The 19,666-nt window shown below is 39.5% G+C and overlaps 1 protein-coding gene and 1 long non-coding RNA gene across 5 annotated transcripts in view; one reads left to right on the forward strand and one right to left on the reverse strand.

Annotated features, from left to right (window-relative positions):
• Positions 1-19,666, forward strand: part of HS3ST5 (heparan sulfate-glucosamine 3-sulfotransferase 5) — a 204,144-nt gene that overhangs the window by 109,444 nt on the left and 75,034 nt on the right. For 2 of the 4 annotated variants that reach the window (XM_080586867.1, XM_080586869.1), the window contains exon 3: positions 1-19,493. The exons of 1 other annotated variant lie outside the window; for it this stretch is intronic. In XM_080586867.1, coding sequence (XP_080442993.1) covers positions 16,556-17,647 — 1,092 coding nt within the window. In that variant the 5' untranslated portion in view covers positions 1-16,555 and the 3' untranslated portion in view covers positions 17,648-19,493. Of the gene's footprint in view, positions 19,494-19,666 lie in introns of those variants that run through there. One more of the 4 variants, XM_080586868.1, reaches the window with a different exon arrangement.
• Positions 5,546-19,666, reverse strand: part of LOC308192878 — a 59,570-nt gene continuing 45,449 nt past the window's right edge. The window contains exon 2 of the long non-coding RNA XR_013949183.1: positions 5,546-19,666. This exon is cut by the window's right edge and continues 28,881 nt beyond it. This is a non-coding gene — a long non-coding RNA (uncharacterized lncRNA).

A 19,666-nucleotide genomic window follows, 5' to 3' on the forward strand; every position in this document is an offset into this window, starting at 1 on the left:
GAAATCACCCTTGATCAGAACAATTCAGTGACATAATGCTGTATGACTGAAAATGTGGAATAAACGATTGTGCAAACACATATATGCTCAGAAAGGTGACGGAATATGTGTGTGAATGTGTGTGCACACCAAGTGATGTCTCAGACACATAACTGACAAGGAAAGTAGCAAGATCATAAAGATACATGAGGACTTTCAGCACCATAACCTTATGGGGGAAAAAAGGCTATGTTTATAATTATGTGGATAATGATATGTACCGTAGAGAAAAAAGTGAACAGTCATGTAACCTTGAGTTTATCTATGAATGCCATCTGTTTTTCATCTTTCTCAGAATATTCTTCAGGATTTGCTCTACGTGGGTAAAAGGGAGAAAAATCCTTTTCAGTCTTTTTATGTTAACCTTACCTTATTTGATTTGTTTTGTGTTTGTTTTTTGTTTGTTTGTTTTTCTAATAATTAGTTTTACAAATATGTTTTGTTCATGTTAATCATCTACACGATAAATTAAAATGTTTTCAGGAACCCCATTGGATAAAATGGATAGTACTCAACCTTGATGCATTTAGAACTACAAGGAATAAATTCAACTTTCTCATTTTTTTTGTGGAGGGATTCTAGTGATATCATCTGAATAATAGCTTTCTAATCTATCTCATTCTGTCTGCTACTCTAGCTAGCATTTCTGTGTGCATTCTAAATGCCTACTCCCTCTATAAAGTAAATAGAAGATAAAAATATCATCCTTCATCAAAAGGAATTGTTTCCCGATTGACACCAATTGTCTACTCCAGAAAGAAGAGGAAAAAATTTAATAATGCAGTTTTGCTTCATCTAAGTTCTACTGAAGTTACTGAGAGTTTTTGTAATGGTGTTCAGTAGAAGCAATAACATGGATATAAAAATATAGATTCCATTTAAAAGCAGAAGGTTAAGGGAGCTGCAAGACTTTGCAAAGATTCCCATATGGAGGAGTGCTATGTAGTGCCCTCACTGTGGTGCCTAAATATTTCCCAAGAAAGTCAAATTCATATAGGACATCTACCTATTGTAGCTTTAATGTGTAGACTGATTTTTTACATCTTTTATGTGTGTGTATGTACAAAACATGTTTAAAAGAGGTGAATATCTCACACAGTTACAGGTCAAATGTCAAAAGTGTTGTGAGTTCCATTGCATTGCACTGCATGTGTGTTTGTACTTCTGTCTGGGGAATTGTGTAATGTGCATTTGTGTGGACTGTTAATTATACAAAACATACAGAATTACATGCTCTTCAAACTCAGTACAACTATTGACAGAACCTTCCTATATTAGGACACGTAATGCTGAAATATCCTAGGTATCCTTAATTTTGCCATACAGCGTTGCTATTACAGCACACACTCATTAATACCAATATATAAATTTGGATAGTAAATTATGCAAATAAATGGTTTATTATTCATTTTTATTGATTTTGTAGTTCATGCTACTACAGACATTACAAATGTTATTTAATAGAACGGAGAACAAACTTTCTTTGATAGATAATGGATATGTCCATTTAAGCAGTGCAAATCAAAATGAATGAGCTAAATTCTCTGACTGGCTACAAATTCAGTGGAGTTTCACCCATCTGAATTTTCCATGATGAATTCTGCTACTGGCTTTTTCATTTTGCAAGAATATAAGTGAAGCTAGGGTTATTCACAAAGCCCCGCAGAAGCTTAGGTAACATAATAAATTACCTTGATGTAAATGAAAAAATGATAGATATGCTGAAATGAGTACCTAGCTTACTAAGTTAAAAGAAACTGGGCATTTAGTGAAGAAATGCACGCATACACACACACACAGAGGTATTATGGCTCATGAGGTGGGAATTTTAGGCATAACCCCACATTTAAAATGGATCCTGGACATTTTCTGCATATAGACTAAGTCCTGGAGGCAACAGAAGCCTCCTGGAAGATGAGAGTATCATCCCCTTACTTGAGGAAAACAGATGTCACTGTCATGGGAGGTTGACCTAATGAGCAGAAAAAGGATTTCTACTGTCAGTTATATTTATTTATTTATTTATTTATTTTTGTGGGAAAAACAGGAGTGATATATCCACCACTTCAGAAGTAGGTCAGATATGTGAATCCTAATCCAAAACAACATGACTGCAACTCAACATAAGGTGCTTTGAGTTCCAGAAAAGGGGTTATATTTAAGCTATGTCTCTGCCCTTGTCATCACCTTTGCCTGGCTTGTGACTCTCCTGAGAACCATCTTTCACACCATAATAACCGCATCTTCACCTAAACCATTATGTCTCATCAGCAAACCTAAACCTATATATTTGTAGCAGCAAAACAGGCCTTGGACATTAGTTTGAGCCCTGGCTCCTGTTCATCCATCCCATCTGTTCACATGTTCCCCAGCAGCATTTTCCCACACAATCCAATGCAACTTCAGGGACCAGTATGGGATAGGGATAGATTCCAGGAAACAGATAAGAATACAACTACCTTGTTTGGGGATGGAGAGACAGGATCACCTGCATACATATATGTGTTTATACATGTATGTATATGTTTTAGCTTACTAGTGTGTTGAGCATCATACCCATTAGTTGATTTTGATGAAATGTTTATGTTACGATTTCCTTTGTACAAAATAAGAAAGTTGTCAACATTAAATTTATTTCAGTGATGAAGTGGTAACAGGGAGATATAATAAGCTTTATCGATCTAATAATTAAATAATTAAGATCAAAGTATAAAACCATGAATTCTAGATACTTCTTTCAAAAATAACAATATCAAACAGCTTTTACTAGAGAAAGTGAAGGGTATATAGCTTTCTTTTTTCCATAATTTTAGTCACATACGATTTCAAAATTATTTGACTTATAGCTTTCTTTTTTCCATAATTTTAGTCACATACGATTTCAAAATTATTTGACTTAAGAAAATGTGGGCATTTTTACTCACTTAAAAAAAAAATATTTTAAACAGCAGGATGTAATTTCAGACTATTTGCACTCAAGAGGCCTCTGCTGAGCAAAATACTCATTCAATTTAGGAATGCAGATTATAATAATTTTCCTATCTCTCTCACAGCAGGATTCCTGCCATCATTCTGCAAACTCATAGGTTGCAGTATTGAAAGACTAGCTAACTTCAGTTCCAGGTAACACATGCTTCAAGCATATTCTCATTAGCTCAACTTAGTTATAATGCAAAGCTGCTTAGTTTCACCAAGCGAAATGGGATACACTTAAATTGCCTCATCTAATATAATACTCCTTAATACATGCAAAGTGGTTTATGATGGCAAAGCTTGTAGAGCATGAAAATCGGCAGGGAAAGTAAGTTTTCTGACTCAGACTGTCAAATAGAAGTCCTATTTTGTATCATTTCTTTTTTAAAGAGGTTAAGAATAAGGCAGGAGAGAATGGAGTAAGAAATAATCAGTCTAGAAAAATGTAAATTTAGTACATTAACCTTTTTAATACATCAGCTCTACTAAGCAAGAAAATTGTAAAGTAAAGCTGTTCTTTCAGTAATGCCTTCTGTACCATAAAATTAAATGTAAAATACATAGTGGCCAAAATATATTGCATTAAGAAACAATATTCTTTACTCTGTTTTATATTGTGTACCACGTTTCCATTTGCTAATAACATTAATTCATCTTCCTGTAGTTAATTTACAAGGACTTTTTAATTTCAGACTTTGATAAGGAATTATTTATCTTTCTTCTTCCTTTAAATGCCTAGTGAACATATTCCAATCTTGTATACCTCGCAGACAGAGAACCTCATTCCACTAGGACCCAAAAACAGCAGTGGTAAAATTGTTTTTTCTTCCCAATATCCTGCACCTGTAGCCTGACCACAGGGCTATAAATCCTTTTTATACACCTCTTTCCAATGCTTCCAGAAGACTGTTCAGAGAGGGGCTAAGCTGCTGCAGGCTCTGCAGATGACACCCAAACCTATATCTCATTTTCCACAGATGCAACCAGAGCCATCACAAAGATGTTGCATTGCCTAGAGGAAAGTGGCTCCTGGAGAAGAGCATCTGGCTTAGATTGAGCTTGGGTGAGATCCAGACAGTACTATTTGAAAGCCAGAAATGATCTAGACAGCCAGTGTAGCAAGATTTCTAGGCGAATGCCTTTGAGCATTAGTTTCCAATGAGACTATTCATATCCTTGGAAAAAGCGGTGTTAAGAATGTTGCTCAGCTGCGGCTCCAAAGAATGAACCAAGAACTCTTCCCAGTACAAACAGAAGTATCTGCAACACCGGGGTATTTCTTTTTTTCTTTTCTTTTTTTTTTTTTTTTGGTATTTCTTAGATTTTTACCAAGTTTAGAAAATGAGCCAGCAAAAGTGACAAAGTCTCGAAAACTCTTCTGTGCCTCCAAGACATAGGCCTCTATCAGTAGAGAACTGTGTACTTGTTGTAAGGATTTGATCTAAATCATTGTGTCCAGGGCTGGTGCACTCTTCAATATAAGAATATTGCTCCTGAATTGCAGTGTTTCTAAAGCTCCCAATCTATTTGCATAATGCATCTCTTCTATTTATTCAAGTGAGTTTTTAGGGTCTGTGTCCACTGCAGAGTACTTTGGACAAAGAATTTTTCTTTCTGAAGTTCTGTATATCTGCTAACATCAAGCCTTCTATACTTTATGGGAGGATGGTGAAAGACAGGTGACTTAAACACTGGGAGGTCATACAAACATCCCTCATCTGTGAAATAGGACACAAGAGTAGGAACCTATTGAAATTAATAACTGGCCAGTAGAGGTGAAAACATACATGAAAGCTTCTATTGAAGTATAGAATCATAGAGTCATTGAATTGTTCGGGTTGGAAAAGACCTCTGAGATCATCTAGTCCAATCTTTAACCTAGTGCTGACAAGTCCACCACTAAATCACATTAGTCCATGCTACTAAGTTCTACAACTACACGTTTCTTGAAAACCTTCAGGGATGGTTACTCAACCACTTCCCTGGGCAGCCTGTTCCAATGTCACACAACTCTTCCAGTAAATAATTTTTTCCTAATATACAACCTAAACCTCTCTTGATGCAACTTGAGGCCATTTCATCTTATCACTTGGTGCTTGGGAGAAGAGCCCAATCCCCTTCTCACCATAGCCTCCATTAAGACAATTGTACAGCACAATAAGGTCTCCCCTGAGCCTCCTTTTCTCTAGGCTAAATAATCCCGGTTCCCTCAGCCACTCCTCCTAAAACCCGTTTTCTAGAAAGTACTACAACTACTCCCCAAGCAAGACCACAGTTGGAGGATGTATACATGATTCATTTGGGCATCAGTGAAAAGTTACAGGCATCTTTAAGGAGGACGAATAACTGCAAAACTGTTGGTATGTGGTGGTTTTATTCAGGTGGGCAGCCAAGTTCCACCACAACCGCTCTCTTACTCCCCCTCCCCAAAGGGAAAGGGAGAGAAAATACACTACGAAAGGGCTCAAGGGTTGAGATAAGGACAGGGAGATCACTCAACAATTATTGTCACGGGCAAAACAGACTCAGAGTAGGGAGATTAAAGAAATTTATTACCTATTCCTAACAAGATAGAGAAGTGAGAAACAAAGAAAAACTAAAAACACCTTCCCCCCATCCATCCTCTTCCACCTCCTCCCCCCAGGCAGCGCAGGGGAACAGGGGAACAGGGGTTATGGTCAGTCTATAGTGCTTCTTCTCTGCCACTCCTTCTCGGTCACTCTCATCCCCTGTGCTGTGGGGTGCCTCCCACGGGATGCCATCTTTCCCGAACTGATCCTGCGTGGGCTTCCTACAGGCAGCAGCTCCTCAATAACCACCCCAACATGGGTCTGTACCAGGGGGTCCATCCCCCAGGAGCAAACCGCTCCAGCACGGGTCCCCCACGGGCGGCAGCTCCCCCCAGACCCCCTGCTCCTGCATGGGCTCCTCTCCACGGGCTGCAGCTCCGGCCCGGGGCCTGCTCCTGCGGGGGCTCTCCATGGGCCGCAGCCTCCTCCAGGCCACATCCACCTGCTCCACCGGGGGCTCCTCCACGGGCTGCAGTGTGGAGATCTGCTCCATGTGGGACCCATGGGCTGCAGCGGGACAGCCTGCTCCACCAGGGGCCTCTCCACAGGCCGCAGGGGAACTGCTGCTGCGTGCCTGGAGCACCTCCTGCCCTCCTGCTGCACCGACCTGGGGGTCCACAGGGCTGGTTCTCACTCCTCTCTCCCAGCTGCTGGTGTGCAGCAGTTTTTTTTCTCTTTCTTAAATTGGCTCTCACAGAGACGTAAGCAGCATTGCTTCTTGGCCCAACTGGCCAGCAGCAGGTCCCTTCGGAACTGGCTGAAAATGGCCCTTATCTTACATGGGACAGGTTCTGGATTCTTCTCACAGAGGCCACCCCTGCAGCACAGCTACAGCCTTGCCCCATAAACCCACTACATTAATATTCGTTGTCAGAATCTTGCACCTTCCACCTGGCAGCAAAATCTTTGCTTTACTCAGTTCCCCCGACAGGAAAAAAGGCATTCTGGGGTTTCACTGGTGAGGATTTTATTGGTGTAAATATGGTCAATTTCAGTATGCTTGTTTATTCCCCTGGATATTCTAAGGTCTCAAAGTGACCCAAGTAAGATATGTCATTGTTAATATTTTTCTTGTATTTCCTCCGGTTCACATTTGAGAGTAAGCAAGAGTAAAATGGTGGTACAAGTCATTACCTTTTAGCTTTTCTTACTGATGAATACATGTTTTTGATTTTTTGGTAAAGATTTGTCAGAGAAATTTCTATCTCAAAAGTGAAGATATTTTCAGACAATATTCAAGTCATCCTATTTATTACCAGTGTATATATTCTGCGTATATGAACTGGAGCACCACACTTAATTGGTTAATTCTTGGGCCTCATAATTAGAGTAAATTTCCTGGAATATTTTCCTCCTGGTAATTCCTTCCTTGCAGTCTCCACTGACTCACCAGCTGTACTGCTTATCACAGCTTCATTCACTTTCCAAAAATTATTTAAAATGTTCTCCATTAAAAACTGTGTAGAAAACTCAGTGCACATTTGTGAGGTACTTGTAGGAACATGTAGTTATTGGGAGGAATAAAATAAAAAAATACAAAACTACTATTCAATTGGTATGTGTACAGCCATGCTGTACTTATTGCTATCATGAATAAAGCATTTGTTTTTCTAAATTGTGTGTATATTCCTAGAGGGGTACTTAACAGACAAAGCTTGTTAGAGGAGGCATGGAAACAATGCAGAATTTCTCCCATTTCAGTACTTGAACCATAAGGGATAATCATAAATTCTGACTGCAGTCTGACCAGCTAAAGGGACACAGGGGACACCTCCTGAAATCTGGCAATTCCTTTTCCTTGACCATTTGTGTAACCCAGGTCCTTTGAGGACTGAATGGCTAATGGATCTACTTTAGGGCCTACTTGTCTCCCCCCAGCTCCAGCAAGTCCCAGCAGAGCCCAGAGCTGTGAAGACCCCAAAATTCTGCCTGGTCAGCCTGGTCAGTCTCTGACAAAAAAAAAAAAAAAAAAAAAAAAAAAATCTTTAAAAAAAGTTCTTTAAAAGCCAGGGCTTGAGGTGTGAATGCTTTTCTCTTGAGGAGGTGTAATGAGAGCTGGTTTGCTTTGATCTGCTAGGAGATTTACAGGAAACATTTCCGTAAAGTACTAGGTTCCATGGGGAATTTATGTTTGGTGATCTGCTTGGTTGTTTTTCTACATTTCTGTTATTTTAAAGCCTAAATCCTCCTTCCTTCCCTAAAATTGGATTACAAAATCAGCCGCAAAATCTGTGTGCTACAGAATACCAAAAGCTTACTGGGTCTTTTCTTGCTGTTCTGGCAGGGGATGGCATTTTCCCTCATTATTATGTTGATATCTTGCTTGAGATCAAGAAAACTACTATCTTAATGGGCCTGTAAAACTTGTTTTGACAGCTATTGTGTATTGCTTCAAATACTATTTTTAATATTTAAAGTATACAAAAATTATGTACACATTGCTTACAAATATTTAATTGCAAGTTTCTTTTAAGTCAGTAATGTAAGAGGGAAAAAAATATTAAAATAGCTCTCTTGCTGTTTTTAATTGTTCTAGCTAACATCACTATGTGGCACAAAAAGCATTTTCTGATACTTTTTTTTTCTCCTCACAGATTAATATGCATGGAATGAAGTAGGAATAATATTTTCTTTCCATAAAGCAATTCCTTTTACAGTTGTACGTATTGTGTGATTCCAACACATGGTAATATGCACACATTACTACGTGAATATGTGAATATCCATTGCAGCTTCATTGAAAATGTCAGCTGTGCCCTCATATGAAGCTTACCATAAACAAAAAGGAAAGAACTTTCTGAAGTAGTATTTTTGTCCAATGTCATGTAAGACTAAGTTATTCTAGAATAAAAACAATGCTCTTCAGAACAAAAATCAATGTTGTTAGATATGTTTCTGGATTATTGGCATGATCCTAGAAGCATGTGGATGACTGAAATAGAGTGCAAACAGAATTTAGATACAGAAACCTACCATTGTAATTCCAGGGCGGATGGGTGTTGGGGGGAGAAGAAAAAAATAATAATACAGACTTTCCAATGCCCGCATAGTATTTGAAGATTCACAAATATCTTAGTTTGCAATAAATATTGTCACTTCAAATCTAGTGATAACATAAAAAAGAAGCATTGCTGTACCAGTTGTGCTAAGCACTCATAGAATCATTCAGGTTGGAAAAGACCTCTGAGATCATCTAGTCCAATCTTTAACCTAGTGCTGACAAGTCCACCACTAAACCATGCAACTCCATGCTATTAAGTTCTACATCTACACATTTCTTGGAAAGCTCCAGGGATGGTTATTCAACTACTTCCCTGGGTAGCCTGTTCCAATATCACAGAACTCTTTCAGTAAAGAAATTTTTCCTAATATCCAACCTAAACCTTGCTTGGTGGAACTTGAGGCCATTTCTCCTTTTCTCATCACTTGGTGCTTGGGAGAAGAGCCCAATCCCCATCTCACTACAACCTCCTTTAAGGTAGTTGTAAAGTACAGTAAGGTCTTGAGCTCTCTTCTCTCTGAGCTAAACAATCCCAGCACCCTCAGCCACTCCTCATGCGACTTTTTTCTAGACCCTTCACCAGCTTCTTTGCCCTTCTTCAGGTAACTTTTGTATTCTTCAAGCAGTTCAGATCTCACAAGCCGGGTACCCTCCAAGATCTTGTGTTCTGTATTGACCAGACACTGAAAGTTTCTCAGTAACTTGGTGCTACTCACTTGAGAACACAGACAAATTTTGCCTAGTTTGAATACTTAGGTGACTTTGAGTCAGTTCGTTATTCAGACCTTCAAACCAAACTTCTTGTTTGAGTTACCAAATAAACAAGCTTAACTGAAGCTGGACAACTTTGCTACCAGAAATAGATGAGCAAGTCCATGCTTAGTGAGGACATAACAGAGAAAAAAATGAAATACAGTTTATGATGTCATTTGCTCATACCATTTTTATGATTTTATTTAATTTTTTGTTCTCTAATGATTGCTTTTCAATTTAAAATTTGGTACTAATTGGGCAAAAAAATAAAAAGAAAAAGAAAAAAGAAAAAGAAACAAGGACTGGATTCTAGAATTTGCATGTCCCTTGTTTTCAGAGGTACTGAACAGCAAGTCTGCTTCCCAACACCAAATCAGCAGAGGTTGTGAAACCACAGGAAATGTGAAACCACAGAAATACAGAAAATGTATTTTCTAAAACACTTCACTGTTCGGTTTTCACTATCTTATGTCCCTGAGTTTGTATTCTTATGCCATCATGGAATACATTGTGGCTCAGATGCAAATGTTCAGTTCTTCTCAATTTGGTGTTTGAAAAATGGTATGGATCTGAAAACTATTAAAAAGGGAGGGAGAGAGAGAGACTTTATATCACTGGAAAGATGAGTATGCATCATCTAAATAGCTATAGCTTTCATCAAATATATCAGAGATTTTAAGTCATTTTCAGAAGATATTATAGCTTCATCTGATCCTCTTATTCACAGTAACTCTTGGAACCTGGCAGTTCTGTCAGGTGTGAAAAAATCTCATTTTTCTAAGCACTCTAAATATGCTGGAATTTGTGTGCTTTTTTTTTTTTTTTTCAGTGAATATATGGCATGAAATACTTTTCTATTTTTTTAAATCTATATTCAGTCCAATATTCAGTCCAAGTATTACTTACAGATAACAGTAAATCAACAGAGAAGAATGTAGAATGGAAATTTGAAGACCTGCATTGGATCCTTTGTCCCTGTTTCTAAAGATCATGAATTCTTTATTTAGAATATGACTATAACTCAAATATAAGCTAAAAATAAAATAAGGAAACTTTTTTTTTTTTTTCAATCCCCTGACTAACTGTGTAGATCTCACAGGCCCAAACTTGAATTGTGCAATCTGTTACTTGGCCTCATTGGAGGGACTGAGGAGTTTTCCTGCCTAGAAGCATAAGCATGGAGCAGAAGTCTCTAAATTGAGAACTTGCTCATTTTAAGCTGATTCTGTAATCAGCAGCCCAGATCTGAATCACATTCTGGAAGCATTTGTTTCTTGGAACTGATTACAGGGGTAGTTTAAGGTGACTTCATCTTCCAACTTAGGCACTTAAAGGCATCATAATGAAGGATTAAGGATAAATCTAGACCCTCAAGTTGCCACAATCCTACTCTGGTTCCTATATGAAATCCTGTTGTAGCCGAAGCTGATGGGAGTTGTGTCATTGACCCCAGGCTGCTAGAAGCTCTCCTTAGACTCTCCTCAGATTTAAAACTTGTCAGAATGTTTAACCTTGGAAAATAAGGACATATGGAAATATTGACACAGCCTTGAATGCTCTAACTCAAACGTGTCTGCAGTAAAATGTATCAAGCTTGTAGCTTTGACACAGGAATGGGATGATGCACAGCTCAAAGAATACAAGAGGTCTTTTCCTTTGAAACTCCAGGCAGCAGTGTTCTCTCAGCAAAGCTTAACAATATATTGATATCTCTTTGTCACTGTCATGAATGCTTGTTTACAAACTCTTCAAGTCACAGAGTTCAGATAAAAATCGACAGGTAACATTATAATTGAAGGCCCATGCATATATGCCACAGTGTTTTGTGCATATTTGTGCAGTGTTGTGTGTGGCTGTGCCAAACACACTGAAGAAATGGCACCATTGCAATCATTTTAACAAGTTACTTGGCTGCATGCATGATGTGATTTGCTTCTGGGTCTTGCCAATGCATTCAGCTTTATTTGTTAACCTAGCAGAACATTATTTATTAATGAGTTCTTCATGCTTTATTAAGCCTAATGTCAAAACACCTCTGTGGGACTCTAGGCATGTTCTCTCTTTGTGTTAAAGTGTTCCAAAGAAAATGAAAAATTATGCAGCAAAGCTGCAGATAAAACCCAGAAGATATCAGTTCAATTACTCTTGATCCTGGCAGATGACGTTTCTGAATATTTGTGAAAGCACAGCATCTGATTGTGTGCTGGCTTAAATTAAAGCATTCTGCAATCTCAAATGTATGTAATTAGGGCGCCTTAGAAACCTAACAAGGCTACTGTGGTCTCCAAAGCTGAGTGGAGCACTCAGATAGCAAAAACTGACAAGTTCACCATGGAAGTATAATTCATGCTTTTTTCTATGAACTGATGTTTCATATCAGAGGGGGACGCTTCTTCATGGGAAAATTAAAATGATTGAAAGTAGGAGCAGGGTGAATTATCTATGATTTTCTGTAATTTGACAGGACTGTTATGGCTCAGAAAATTCATAGTGGACTTCAACAAACTTTTCACCCTTGATCTGATTGAACACCTTATTTTGTAGCACTGACATAAAATTCGAATCAAGTAGTTCTGCATATCTTAACCCATAAGAATGTTCTAGGACATATATCATGGCTCTTCATACGTGAATTGGTATTTATCAATGGTTAAAGAACAGTAGTTTTTACACCACAGAAACAGAAACAGACTGGAATAAACATGATTTTATGTAGCTGAAAAAAAAAGGCAATTTCCAGAAAATCAACATATTCCTCACTTCTTTACATGAAATTGATATATTTTTTACACCTGTAAGAAGCATTCAGATAAAGTTGTTAGTTTGCTCTCACCTTATTTGAACAACAACATTTTAAACATATTTTCTATAAAGATTTTGGTTACCAGACTCAGCGATAGCCAATCAGGATCCCTTGATTTGTCATAATAAGCAAAATATTAATCTATAAGAGTGGGAAAAAAAAAAAAAGTTGAAGTCAGTTCATTTTATGAGTGCACAAAAGAACACATTTAAAACCTGAAGAGACAATTTAGCTATTATGTAAGTTTTTCCCATTTGAGATGTCATCTTGCTTTCACAGAAGGCAGAGATCTGTTATAGGTTTTAATGGAGAGTACAAATAAGGCATAAAGCTTTAATTTTACTAGTAACACCAGGCTACATTTATATAAAGCAGCAAAATCTAGCCAAAGATATAGGCAAAAATGACTGGTTCACTTTCAGACCCCAGCAACAGAAATCCGTAGAGAAAATATCCTGGAGGGAATTGCACATAGATGATTTGGACACTGCATAATCACTGCTGCTTATGAGGAATTTTTATTTCCTATTTTCTGTTTGTAATTACTGCCAGTTATGAATATTTTATGTAAGCTTGTTTTGAGCTTTTCCTTTTTCTTTCATCTTGTGTCTCTCGTCATCTTTCCCAACATCTGAGAGATCAATGTAAGGCAATGGGATGGTAGAGGAACATACCATATCTTTACCATATCACAGCAAACATAAATAATTGGGAGAATAGAGTGGCTGTGAGAAGAAATCCCTAGGTTTGGGTAAAATCTGGCTGGTTAGTGACTGTAACACTGAGACCTCTTGGCATAAAGATTTGGGTAACATCAGCTGAAGATCACCAGGCCCTCCTGCTGGAAGGTTTTGTCCTATCTGCTGCCAAGTGGTCACTGGAGCCTGGTTTACCTCTTTCTAAGTGGGTGCCTAATCATCAGAGAAAGCTCTGCTTGTCTGGTGTGTGTTTTTTCTCTGGCACTAACTACAAAGCTGTGAAATAAACCAGGGATGGTAGAGGAAGGATCTGTTCTTTCTCCTCTGGTTATCTTTTGCGATAAATAATAGGTATTGCTACAGATGTTAGTCTGCAAACCTCAGTGGGACAAAAGCACCCTCTGCTAATTCACACACACACACACACACACAAAAGAATTACAGTACAGAGAGGCAGGATCAAAATCTAAAATACGTACTCTCCATTGTTGCTTCCTATTGTTTAACTTGGTTAGCTGTATAGGTCATTTTGTAGATTTTTTTGGGGGGGGAGGGGAGGATTATTTGTTTGTTTATCTGTTAGCACAGTTATGATGGATTTTCTTCTTTTATTTTCTTTTATCTTGCATTGCCTATATATACTATGTGGAAGGCAGTGCATAGATGATGAAGTGGTATAAAGGGCATTGCAGTGCTGTTCTGGATCTGGCTCAGGAGTACTTGGACTATACAAAGTCCCAAGGAAACAGGTACCTTGGCTTCCTGAAGGTCATAAATTAATGCAGACTGGACACCAATCCCACTGCAGTCAGACACATCAAAGTCATTGTTGTTTTAATGGACAATATTTGTAAGCTTTACGCTGTTGATTATGTATGATTAATCTTACACTAAAAGAAAATAGATCACACTGAAGCATATATATATATTTAATTATTTGTTTTAGCGTAAAATAGATATCAATAAAAATACGTTTGACTCAGAACCAGCTAAACATAATTTGTCACTAAAAACTAGAGTCCAGAAACCCAGCAGTAACTGGTCTTAGACCAAAGGGAATCTGTTGAGAGCTTGTTATGTCCCTGTAGACTACAAGGGAAGCAAGAAAGTCTACCTTGTGCAGTCTTCCCAGGAGGACACAATTAAAAATCATCCTGTTCAGGAACTAATTTTTATGCTTTTGTTTTTAATAAAGCCCTTTGAGACCAGGAGCAGTGTGTAATACTCATCCAGCTTTTGGTCTGTGTATGGTCTTTATGCTGCTCATCAACAGAGTCTGCCATGCTTTCTTCTTAAATGTTTGCTGTTTAATGAGCAAACTTCTGAGTAAGTGGAAAGGTTATTTGCTTCTTTCACAGCTTCGGTCTAAATGCAGCACGGAGAAATGTTATTTTATTTCTGTGTTTTTTGGAAATACAAATTCATCTGATTAATGTGCTTTTGTGATATGCACGTTCCTGAGAATACATAATTTCTGCAAAATACATGTTGTCTGTTTACAGCTTACAGTGGCTCTGTCTGCAGTAGCAGAGTCACAGTAAGCCTAACTGGCCTTAGCCATGAGCTGATTTTGGTACAGACTGCTGCTGACATGGTGATTGGCACACTGCTGTAACTGTCTGTGCTCTGTTTGTGAGAGCTGGCATGGGATGATGTGGCCCATTCCTGCCTGTGGAGGTGTTTGGAGAAACCTGCTATGGAAGGACCTGTTGGCTGTGACAGGGCTCTGGTGAAATCGAGATTCAGTCCAGACCTTTGAGATTGTTGAGCAAAGGGCACAAAAGGCCTTGCATCTTCCCTCTGTGCAGTTACTGGGACGTTTGTTCTGGAAATCATAAAGAGAGCAAATTTGCTCAAAGAGACTGAGTTTTATGTAGTGTCATCATATGGCAATTTCACTTAGTAATTTTTACCATTTGCTATATAAATGTGCAGACCGTCATTCTACATTACACAGTAAAATATGACCTATTACATATGCAGTAATGGGAAGGAAAACTTTCCGACACATGTACAATTAATGCTCTAATTGTAGGACTTTTGCTTTGTTTTGTTTATGTTAAGGAGAAAAGCGTATTTGGAAAGATCTTCTATATCCTCAGTTACTGCTGCTCCAGGCTATTTATGCTGTTCTAACAATTCTGATAAGCCCACAGAAGAGAATCGCCTTTTCTGTTGATGACACATTTGCTAGTATTTCTGCAGCAGTGCAGCAATGTCTTTATTGTGTATTGCTGTATTTTAATAGTCAATTAAAATTCTTATTGAATTGACAGAACGGACTGAGGAGTTTCTGAAGACTATTTGCCTAAAAGCACTCATGAGACTGTTCTGATAATCACTGCCACTGCACTATTTAAAATGACTCAAAACCCCAACCTTATTACACCAGAAAAGTAGTGAGGCAAGAGAAAACATTTTAAAAATGGAATGCTGTTGTTGAATTGAATCTCATCACTCTGCTCTGCTTGTCCCTCTCTTTTTTCTTTTTTAATTTCTCCAACCCCACCACCACGTTTCTTCTTCCTTTTGTCCATCTTCCCTGCTTCATCGTTTGTTGTTGCTCTCCCTCTCTCTCTCTCTCCCCCCCTTTCTGTTTTCCTTTCTCTCTTGTGTTATCTAATAATAACAAATGGTGCATTGCCTTTGTGATGAGAATGGAAAGGTGATAAAGAGTCCTGTAGCAAGATTTCAGGGACTTCGTACAGAGTTTGTGTAATTTTATTCTTTTCATAATAAATGTGTTTACAGCCTGAAGGTTAAAATGAATGAAGGTAACAAAGAATACATAAGATAAACTCTGTACTAGTAAGTACAACACCAACAGAGAACAAGGCCTGCAAACACATGAATCATTCCAGCTCCTCCATTGCTCACTTCTGCCATGCTCACAGTGTTATCTTCACTCTCATGGTACTTGATGGGTTTCTTAACGCCTCAGCTCCTGGAATCCCTTACTGCTTGAAGACCTTTGCTTCCATTCAACAAGTTTCTCAAGTGTCCCAGTTTCACTAGAGGATTTTATTTATTTTTTTCTAGATGTCATCAGTAAATATTCTTTTGGTACTTTTATGATGATTTCCTTAGGGCCTTCCCCATACAAAGAGGCAACAAACTTATGTAGTGTAGTCTGCTGCCAGATGTGTTGTGGGATCATGCTCATAATATCAAGCAACTCTTGCAATTGCTCCACAGAGGAAGTGTGTTCCAGCTTTTGCAGTCAGACTCTGCAAGCAAGGCAAATGACAAAACTCTGGAAAACCTATAAATAGGTACCTCACAATTTAAGACACAAACAAATCCATAGAGCTACAGTGTTAGGAAATAGTAATAATTTTAGCCTTTCAAAAGACAAGGGCAGACTCAACTGCAAACAACATTTCAGTCTTCCTCATTCTATTGCCTCCAGCCTTTTGCTTCTTCAGTATAGTGTGTAAATAAAAGTGAATTGGTACTTTCAGATGTACTCCTGTAACCTTACAGATGTGTTATTAATGCGTATTTTTCAAGTTTCAAGACACAAAAAGACAGTGATTGAATTATATGAAAGCATAAATAGAACAGACATCTGCTTAGAGGGCATTTCCTTCTATTATTTACTACAAATTGTGAAAAATCATCTTGAATGGAGATGAATTTGGGGAGAACACTCAATCAAGCTTTTAAGGGGAATAAAATCCTGGAGATGATAGGCAGGGGAGAGTGAAATGCGTGGAGTATGAGGAGTAGTCAGCATGGATTCACCAAGGGGAAATCGTGCTCGACGAACCTCATTGCTTTCTATGATGGCATCACCAGCTGGGTAGATGGGGGGAGAGCAGTGGATGTCATCTACCTTGACTTTAGCAAAGCTTTCAATACCGTCTCCCATGACATCCTGATAGCAAAACTGAGAAAGTGTGGGATAGAGGAGTGGACAGTAAGGTGGGTTGAGAACTGGCTGACTGGCCGAGCTCAGAGGGTGGTGATCAGCGGCACAGAGTCCGGCTGGAGACCTGTGACTAGCAGCGTTCCCCAGGGGTCAGTGCTGGGTCCGGTCTTGTTCAACATCTTCATCGATGACCTTGATGAGGGAATAGTGTCTGCCCTCAGCAAGTACGCTGATGACACAAAGCTGGGAGGAGTGGCTCACACGCCAGAAGGCTGTGCTGCCATTCAGCGAGACCTGGACCGGCTGGAGAAATGGGCAGGAAGAAATCAAATGAGGTTTAATAAGAGCAAGTGTAGAGTCCTGCACCTGGGAAGGAACAACTGGACGTATCAGTACAGGCTGGGGGACGACCTGCTGGAGAGGAGGTCTGAGGAGAAGGACCTGGGGGTCCTGGTGGATGACAGGTTGGCCATGAGCCAGCAGTGTGCCCTCATGGCCAACAGGGCCAATGGGATCCTGGCGTGTATTAAAAGGAGCGTGGCCAGCAGGTCAAGGGAGGAGATCCTCCCCCTCTACTCTGCCCTGGTCAGGCCTCACCTGGAGGACTGTGTCCAGTTCTGGGCTTCCCAGTACAAAAAAGGCAGGGATCTCCTGGAAAGAGTCCAGCGGAGGGCCACAAAGATGATATGGGGCCTGGAGCATCTTCCCTATGAGGAAAGGCTGAGAGACCTGGGTCTGTTCAGCCTGGAGAAAAGAAGACTGAGAGGGGATCTCATCAATGTGTATAAATACCTGAGGTGTGGGAGACAGAGGGATTTGGCCAACCTCTTTTCAGTGGTTTGTGGGGACAGGACAAGGGGCCTTGTGGGGACAGGACAGGCCACAAAATGGAGCACAGGAAGTTCCACACCAACATGCAAAAGAACTTCTTCACAGTGAGGGTGACGGAGCACTGGAACAGGCTGCCCAGGGAGGTTGTGGAATCTCCTTCTCTGGAGATATTCAAGGCCCGTCTGGATGCCTACCCGTGCAGCCTGCTCTAGGGAACCTGCTTTGGCAGGGTGGTTGGACCCGATGATCTTTCGAGGTCCCTTCCAACCCCTTCAATTCTGTGATTCTGTGATTCTGTAATTCTGAGTTCACAAATGGCAGAAGTCGTGAAGCCCATGGGAGAATTGCTGCCAAGTGAAACAAGGGTTTGCTGAGGGCAAATGTATGGCACAGCAGCAGAAGAACAATCAGCAGGAACTAAACTCAATGTTTTTTAGGTGCAGCATATCTTTGTAGTGTAATTATGTGTTCCCCTGGTGAAGTGTTTCCTTCCTTTTCACCAGTGGGGCATTCAGAAAGTAGTGCATGCTCTTAAGGCAATGAGAAAAGACTTATGCCAGTAAAACCACTTGGGGGACCGGTCTGGGTGCTCCCCAGCTCTCTGATGACCCAGAGAGGCTGCTGTGTGCTCCAGAGCACTTCACAGCACTCCCATCCAAAGGGGAAACCACTATAGTATCCTTCTTACATACAAGTCCAAGCTCTCTGCCAAGAAAAGACAGGGTACATGGAGAAACGACAGGCTTTTGTTCTAAAATGCCTCCAATGTAGCAACCAAGGGATCAGTGCAGCCCAATGCAGCTCTAACTTGCTCCTCTTGAGTGTCTACATTATAGTGCAGTCTTTGGTTCATTATTATATACTATTTGTTTCAGATCTGAGCTTCATTCTCTGCACAGGAGGGACTATGCACTGAGAACAAGCCAACAATACTCAGAAAAAATATGCTAATCTCTGGAGGATGACTGTCTCATACATGGCAAAAATGGGAGTTATATGACAACTAAGGCAGGAAAATGCAGAAAGAAAAAAATTACAGCACCTGAGGTTTCCAAAGTAGGTATAGCAATTTTAGCAGTTACTACCCAACAGCTGTTCCTTACTATCCTTTAGCTGGAGGTTTAAGCCTCCACAGCTGAGCTGTATTCAAAGCTGGTTATTTAGAACAAGCCTGATGCCTTTGTACCAAAGCAAACTCAAACCCTTGATGAGGGTATTAAAGCAGTTTAGTTGTGGATGTAGTAGCAGGGGAGGGCAACTTCTTAAACTGCTTCAATGCTATCCACAAGAACTATACCTCTGCCTTGGTTTCTCCTTTCCTCTGATAGAGGCTTCCTGGTGACAGTGGGCAGGTGACAAAAATGTATATTTTCACAGTTGACCACTAAGTGTGTTTTATTCACAATTCTCTACCTGTGGCTAACCGAAAGGCTAACAGTTGGAGTCTGACTGATAGAAAGAGTGAACAGCCCCCAAGTACAGCTGCAGTCAATGGGTACCCTTCCCTGAGAATTCTGGTAGAGTGGGGCCAGGCTGCAGCCTTCCAAATTGTCTTTCAAAGTAGCTGATACTTCTTACAATTTATCTTGAACCCCTATGGATCTGTTCCCTGTCTTGTAGGAATGCAGACAATACTCTCATCTCATATGGGCATTATTAAGGTATATCCATTGGTGCTTGTAAAGAACTTCATTATGGAAACTCTTGGTTTAAGAAAACTGTCATTCCTATTAGAGGTATAAAGTGAAATGTAGCCCATCTGTTGTGTACCACTGTCCGATTTCATCTTTTTCACTCACACTTGTAAAATTCCTGAATGTGACAAAAAATGATATTTTTTTAAAAAGCTGCCCTTCATAGCATGTGGCAAATGATGCTTGGATATCCTTTTCACACTTGCAATGTGTGAGTGAAAGGATGTATAGACAGGCTTGTCTTTGCTTTGCTTTTATTTTTACTTTTTTTTTTTGGGGGGGGGGGTGAGGGAGTGGTTTTTGTTCTAGCATAGACAGCTTCCTCTCAATATTACAGACTGCCTTTATGTATGTGCCCTGTTTTCACATTGTTTATCATTATTCTATCAACTCTAAGTAGTGTTGATTAGGAAATTGATATGGTTACTAACAA

This window comes from Anser brachyrhynchus (assembly GCF_964034855.1).
Source record: "Anser brachyrhynchus genome assembly, chromosome: 3".
Classification (NCBI taxonomy): Eukaryota; Metazoa; Chordata; class Aves; order Anseriformes; family Anatidae; genus Anser; species Anser brachyrhynchus.